The 7,891-nt window shown below is 34.6% G+C and overlaps 1 protein-coding gene across 3 annotated transcripts in view; it reads left to right on the forward strand.

Moving 5' to 3' along the window:
- Positions 1-7,321, forward strand: part of RAD21 (RAD21 cohesin complex component) — a 33,390-nt gene extending 26,069 nt beyond the window's left edge. For all 3 annotated transcript variants that reach the window (XM_012751130.2, XM_012751132.3, XM_012751131.3), the window contains exons 10-14: positions 660-819; positions 1,260-1,408; positions 2,945-3,094; positions 4,705-4,788; positions 5,569-7,321. In XM_012751130.2, coding sequence (XP_012606584.1) covers positions 660-819; positions 1,260-1,408; positions 2,945-3,094; positions 4,705-4,788; positions 5,569-5,760 — 735 coding nt within the window. In that variant the 3' untranslated portion in view covers positions 5,761-7,321. The remainder of the gene's footprint in view (positions 1-659; positions 820-1,259; positions 1,409-2,944; positions 3,095-4,704; positions 4,789-5,568) is intronic.
- Positions 7,322-7,891: the final 570 nt, after the last annotated feature.

Below are 7,891 nucleotides of genomic sequence, written 5' to 3' on the forward strand. Positions count from 1 at the left end.
ATGGGAAGCACGGGCATATAATCACTTTTAAGAAGGGCCTTAAAATATTTATTTTTTGATTCTAGTCTCATTATTAGAAATTTTTCCTAGGAAAGTAATTGAAAGTATTGAAAAAGCCATTTCTGTGAAGATATTGATTACATTATTGGTTACAATTTAAAGAAACCTAAAATATTTTTTAAAGAGTAGATGTGAATGGGTCACATTTTTTCCCTCTCATTCTCCTTCTCCCTCTCCCCTCCCAGTGGATGTGTAGCCAATAAAAATTTCTTAAAACAGTTAATAAGATTACCATATAATATGAAGTGAGAAAGTACATTGTATAGCTATTTGATGTGATACTAGTTAGGTTGAGTTTTAAGTTTATGAATATGAAAATAAACTGCAGGCAGATAAATTTAAAACCTTAAGAGTTGTTAGATAATGGATAAAGAATGTTTTTAGCTTAAAATGGCTGACATTATAAGTTGGAAACCCATATTTAAAATCGTTTCAGATGGAATGAAGTGTGAATATACTATAACATTAAGTAAAAATCATGCTAAATTATATATATTATACGCTGATTACAACTACATTAGAACACACGGAAGATAAAAATCAGTGGTTGATTTTCAGTTAGTTTGCTTTATTTTATAATCTCTCTCTTCTTTTCATAGCTCTTTACACGCTGTCTTACACCACTTGTACCAGAAGACCTTAGGAAAAGGAGGAAAGGAGGAGAGGCGGATAATTTGGATGAGTTTCTCAAAGAATTTGAAAATCCAGAAGTTCCTAGAGAGGATCAGCAACAGCAGCATCAGCAGCGTGATGTTATCGGTTTGTTCTCTTGGAATAGTTCCCCGATAAAGTTTAAATGAGTATTTGGCTTAAAATTTACCTTTACATTGTCAGAGTAAAAGAAGTCAAGAATGAAAGGATATACTTAAATTTTTGGACAGAGAAATGTATTAAATCTGATTGCCTTATTTAGATATGAAGTTTGCTTTCTTCAGAGAGGTTTAAGATTCAAGACTGGGTTGATAGTCTACTATCAAAGGATTGTCCTGCATTGGACTGGGGGGCTAAGACTTGTCCTTTTAAGACCACCTTCTCCCCTTTGCTAATATTAGAAATTGATCTTGGTGGAGGTAAAACTTGATCTGGCCACCTTCATTAGAGAAAGTACCTGTCTTAGTATACTTGTTTTAAAAGTAAGTGGTTATAAATATTATTTAAAACTATATATTTTATGTCCTCTCTTCACATGACCACTTCAGATGAGCCCATTTTGGAAGAGCCAAGCCGCCTCCAGGAGTCAGCTATGGAGACCAGCAGAACAAACTTGGATGAGTCAGCCATGCCCCCACCACCACCTCAGGGAGTTAAGCGAAAAGCCGGACAAATTGACCCAGAGCCTGTGATTCCTGTAAGTAAGCAAATCTATCCATCAAGACGTTTGAAGGTATTTGTACAGTTAGTAGTAGCAAGTGATGTTTTGAAGTATTTTGGTTTAGACAGAAAATGACAAGGAATATATTGGTCCAGAGGAAGAATGACAACTGAGGATATATGAACACAATCTGCTTTAAGTGGGAGAAGATGTTCTGGAAGTCTGCAGAGTCTTTCTGACTCTTCAGGTATTGCTTCAGAGTGGTCCACAGTGAGCATCTTGGGCTAATGTGGAATCCTAGACTCTGAATTTGGTCCTGATTTATTCTTTAGCAAACATTCCTGCATTATCTCTAGTACTAGGCAGTTGTAGGTTATTGTATTAAGTAATCAAAATAAATTTGTCAAATACCTATAAAAAAATGAAGCAATATCTGGCTACTTCATTCAGACTTTGGCTACCTTTAAGTTCAGCTAGGATATAGGAAAATTAAGTATAAAGGAAGTAGTAGAGTCTGATTTAAGACTTCCCGATCTTAAGTCTATAGAATAAATTAATTTTAGCAAGGGCTGGACATGGTTGCTCACACCTATAATCCTAGCACTCAAAGAGGCCGAAGTGGGAGGATCACTTAAGGTCAGGAGTTCAAGACCACCGTCAGCAAGAGCAAGACCCCGTCTCTACTAAAAATAGAAATAAGCCAGGCGCTATGGTGCCACCTATAGTCCCAGCTACTGGGGAGGCTGAGGCAGGAGAATCGCTTGAACCCAGAAGTTTGGGGTTGCTGTGAGCTAGGCTGATTCCACAGCACTCTAGCCTGAGCAACAGAGTGAGACTGTGTCTCAAAAAAATAATAATAATTTGAGCAAAGGGAGGCATTTCAATAACCTTTAGCCTCCTGGTTCAGCCTCCCACAAGAATACTCTGCCAGTTTTTAAGAAGTAGATCTCTCTCTGCCCTCTGGTGGTGTAGGGTGTTGTCAGTAAGAGCATTTTTCTGTGTATACCTGGGAATGGGAATAGGTAATGAGTAGGTGACTCTAATATCACTCTCCTTATGATAATTATTTGGTTTCGTAAAGACTTCATTTTTTAATGTTCTCAACTTTAACTTCACAGCAATTTTATGCAATAACAGTTGACGGTACTGGGCTAATGAATATTTTTATTTTGCCATGGGATAAATGGGTTATTTGTTGTTCTTTTTATCTAAAATGCTACTAGAGAAACTTTTTGCTTTTATTTTTGTTTTTACTGCTTATTGTTATTTGCAAATTTCTTACATAGACTTTTTAAGTATTTGACTCCTAAAAAGTAAGTATAAATGAAACAGTTAGGGTTTAGGACAATAAGATAAAAGTTAGTTTCTTTTTATAAGCTACTTTAATGTAGCTTTACAATAAATGAAAAAGAAGATATATACTATTTTAGATTTTTGATTGTTGGGAAGCATGGAAAGATAACCCCAGTATTTCTTTCCATCCAAAAAACTTCAACTGTATCTTATATTTAAAAGAAAATACCTTTAAAATGTGCATCTTAAATTGTCCTTTTTTTTTTTTTTTGCTTTAAGCCTCAGCAGGTAGAACAGATGGAAATACCACCTGTAGAGCTTCCCCCAGAAGAACCTCCAAATATCTGTCAACTAATACCAGAATTAGAACTTCTACCAGAAAAAGAGAAGGAGAAAGAAAAGGAAAAAGAAGATGATGAGGAAGAGGAGGTAAGGAAACTATAAAAGAGATATCTGATAAGTAAATTTTCATTTCAGAGTTAGCAATAATTTTCAACCAATTTTTTTTTTACTTTTCATATTGGGACTAAATAAATTAGCGTTGAGCATCAGAGTGATGAAAAATGTTTGAATTTAACCATATTCTCAATGGTATAGGTTACCATTAAGAACATTTGATTCTGTGCTGTGTTGTAACTCATTAGCTCCTTTGTGGGTTTTTGAAGGACAGGGGACTGCCCTTAAACTGGTTTCTTTCCTGGCCTCTAAATTGCTTGAAGCTGCTTTTATTATCTCATGGTCAGTAGTCAATTCTTACTGCTGTTACCGTCTGCTTCTGATATAACTTCTCTGTCTGTGGCCTGGAAATCAGTTGCTGAAACATTTTCCATTTGTCTGGGTTTCGTTTTTGTTCTTAAGTAGATCAGGGTAGAGTGTGACTTTGCTAAAATAGAATAAGTGAAGGCTTGGATTACTTTTATTGTTTTAAAAAGTAGATGTGCTTTAGGAATTGATTTCTTTTTCCTAGGGCATGTTTAAACTGTTCAAGGCCTTTTTGCCTTTTTCTTATTTCTGTATCACTGGGGCTGTTAAGACTTAGAATTTATTCTTCTATTTGATTATCTCATTTAAACTCTTAAATTTAAAATACAGTGTCTTTAAAATAGCATTGAAGCTGTTTAAATTTCTTCCATAACTATAGGTTGTGGATTGGATACATTTTCATTAGCATTTATTCTTAATTCTAATTTATCATTATGCCAGCTATAGATTTTTATAACACTTAGTGTTTATTTTTAAGATGAACACTACAGTATTTTAAAGGCAAAATTATCTTTGAATCTGCCCTAACCCATGTACTAGGGTGTGCCATTATCTCAAACTTAGTGTTGAATCAGTATTAAAATTGTTGTGCTTTCTGGTGTGTGTGAAGCTGCCAACCCCTGGCTATTTAGAACCTGGTATATAGTTCCACCTTAGCCTTGGAGCATCTTAGCTGCTGCTCTGTACCAACTTGAGAGTGCAAAAAGCCATTTAGACAACAGGTCTGTAGGTGGCTGGTGGCTGGGAGCTAGGTTGCTTAAATAAAACATATATTATGAATTATAGCCCATTTCTTACACCATACAGACCAGTGTTCTCAAGTTAGCTAGTCTGCAGGCTGTTTGGTATTAGTCCATGATGAGATTAGGAGTCTGCCAGAATATATATCTAGAAAATCATGCTACAAGAAAACATAGTATATTAGTGACATGAGTTGGTTTATATTTTTGCGTAAGTTTCTTAACAAGGTCAGTAACCAAAAGCTCCATGACCAGCAGCAGTCTGTGGACTACACTGTCTAGATCATATCCTTATAGAGCAATAGAGAATCATATATTCAGCCAAATGTTTGCTGGTGGATACAGGGGACTTTCTTTTATAATTTAATAAAGACAAACTTAAGAATTCATACTAGATGTTAAGTGATTTTTCAGCAGCAAGTACAGTTTATTAATCAAAATACACAATCTAGAGCTTTCAGAAGCTATAGAAATGCTTAATTTTGCAGCAGAATAGTTGTATAAGCTTTTTTTTTTTTTTGGGTCATTTTCATTCAGGATGAAGATGCTTCAGGGGGTGATCAGGACCAAGAAGAAAGAAGATGGAACAAAAGGACTCAGCAGATGCTTCATGGTCTTCAGGTATTGCCAGTATAGTCTTAGAGAAAAATGCTTCATCAAAGACTTTTGGCATTACTCCCTAAAAAAAAAAAAAAAAAAAGGTTGCATATTATAAATAGAAAGCATATCCTTTTCCAAAACTACATTATTTTTAAATGTTGTAATTAAATATGTAAACTGTTAAGCCTAGAACCTGAGAAACATTCAGGAGATTACTTTCTCAGAGTTATCCTAAAAAGCAGAACTGTGGTAATATTTTATGGAACTCATTTGTATGTTTACACCTTCTTATTTTCAGTTGAGCAAATTTAATGTATTGAATCATTAAATTCCTTAAGTCATTATGGAGATTCAGATGTCACTTACCCTTTAATATACCAGACACAGGCTATCCTGAGCATCTATTAAAAAAAAACAGGCAAGTTGCTCAAGGTTTCCTAAAGTAGATTCAAAGGATAGTTGACATTTAAAACATTTTTTTTTTCATTTTAAAAATTATAAGTGCTAGATTTTACTGTTATATCACAGTAGATGTCCAAACAAATGAGTTACTTTAGTAATACACGTCAGAACTACTTCACTTGTTTTTCTTCTGATTTTAGACATCCCATAATAGGCGTTGGCCCTTTGCCTTCTTGATTAACATGAGAATCACTCACATACCATTCAGAAGAGTCCAATATTAGCCCTGAGCAGAATATACAATATACTGTCTCCAGTAACCAGAGTTGGCATCCTTATTAAATTGCTACTTTATTGTGCAGGTTTGTTTAACTCATCCGTATTTTGGTTTTATTTCAGCGAGCTCTCGCGAAAACTGGAGCTGAATCTATCAGTTTGCTTGAGTTATGTCGAAACACGAACAGAAAGCAGGCTGCAGCAAAGTTCTACAGCTTCTTGGTTCTTAAAAAGCAGCAAGCTATTGAGCTAACACAGGAAGAACCATACAGCGACATCATCGCAACACCTGGACCAAGGTTCCATATTATATAAGGAGCTAGAAGCATTATAGCTAGTGTTCATTTCACTAGTGCGTACAAATTGCCCCCATGTGTAGGGCACACAGAACCTTTCGAGAAAATTTAGATTTTTGTCTGTACAAAGTCTTTGCCTTTTTCTTTCTTCATTTTTTCCCAGTATTTTAAATTTATCAATATCATCTTTAAGGGAAACTGATTATATGGGTTGTTTGTGTTCTGATGGAGAAAACAGCACCCCAAGGACTCAGAAGATTATTTTAACAGTTCAGAACAGATGTGTGCAATATTGGTGCATGTAATAATGTTGAGTAGCAGTCGAAAGTCATGATGTTATCTTGTTCTACGTTACTGCATCGAAAAGGAAAACCTGTCTGGAAAAATGCCTGACAGTTTAATTAAGAGCTATGGTGTGTGAGTCTTTGACAGGGGGAAAAATGTCTTTCCATCAGTAACACTGGCAATATTCTTGTTAACCACTGTACTTAAGGATGGTACCTAAAACAGCGGAGGTCATCCTCTTGATGTATTTTAAAGTGTAATTCCATAATGAGCAAGGGTGTACGTGAAATTGTGTTGTGACTGATCCCCTTGAGCTATAAAAAGATAGGACTGACTTGGTGTAAAGTGTTCTATTTTGTAAATCATTCCATTTGAGTCTTTCTGATAAACTTTGCTATCCTGAAATCTGTTATTTTAGTGAGGCTCCAAAATGAGCAGAAATAGACTTAATTAGAGTAGAATGACTATTAAAAAACATAACTTTCCAGGAACTATAAATCAAAGTTTTAAAAAGATGTTTCGATATATTTGTTTGGAGTATTCAAATCATGAAAATGGAAATTGCCCTGCCTACTGAAAGGACAGACTGATGGGAAATTATACAGCTGGTTGACTTAACTTTTAAGCAGACAAATGCTGTAAAAACTAATGGCTTCTCTGATATTTATTATAAATTTTAGTACTGATCTTTTTCCAATGCTGCACACTCCTGTGTTTGGAACTTTATTTTAATAGCTTTGCAACTGAAATCCTATATCCAGTTTCCTGTAATTTAATTGAAAAACACACATCCAAATAAAGGCTTTATTATTAACAGACCAGATAGCACCAGAAATTATGTGACTATTATGATTGTCAAAACATGTCTTAACTTTTTAGGGCAAAATTAACAGTGAAAGTTCTAGCTTAAGTGTTGGCACTTTTGTGGGAAAAAAGATCATTTTTAAAACTCAAACATCAGTGTATACCCAATAATTTTAAATTATGTGAAATGTTTTAAATTTGTGAACTCGTAATTACTGTTTTAATGATTCAGTTTCTTGAGAGTGAGAATTGTATAAAATTGCTGTTGCAGCTTTATTTTCAATATGATGTGCCTGTAAACCATGATTTTTCCCTTGTAAAAAGACATTGTAGATAATTGAATGTTTGATTATAGAAAGGTCATTAGTTTCTTGTTACACATTTTGTTAGTCTGGTTTTTGTTGCTTATCGGGTTTAATATTGTTCTTGAAAATAGTTGATGCTATGTTATGTATAACTTTTCTAATAAAAGTTGTGTTATAAGCTGTAAATTTTGGAATATTTGTTATTCATTTGGTGTTCCCCTGGGAAAAGATGACTGAAAAAGTTAAAACACCCAAAGCCCTCTTTTCTTTGCCTAATCTAGAACAATTATCTATATAATGAAGTGAATTTTTCAAAAGAGGTCTCAGACTAAAAAATGGAAGACTGGAATATTTTGTATCTTAACCTTTGTTAATGGAACTATGTGATCTAAAAATTTTAATAAATGTGTAAGTTATAATGTATGTAGAATGTATTAAGATTAAAATGAAACAAACAGATGTCTGGTGCTGAGGAAGCTTTGGGGCATGAATATATCCCACTGCTAAGTATATACAAACAATGACATGCTTATGGGTGTACATCTTTGGCTCTCTAAACAAACTGTGTGGGTGGGCAGCTGCTGGAGACTGCCTATGTTGATCTGAGAGGCCTAACTGAAAGCCAGGGCATTCAGGAACTTGACGTGTAACCACCTTTACAGTTGAGCCTCTGACTGTCCTGCCCTTAACTGAGCTTTAAGACACTTAAGATTTTATGGTTTAAGCCCTGATGTATCTTAACCATAAATAGTTTGA

This window comes from Microcebus murinus, chromosome 7 (assembly GCF_040939455.1).
Source record: "Microcebus murinus isolate Inina chromosome 7, M.murinus_Inina_mat1.0, whole genome shotgun sequence".
Classification (NCBI taxonomy): Eukaryota; Metazoa; Chordata; class Mammalia; order Primates; family Cheirogaleidae; genus Microcebus; species Microcebus murinus.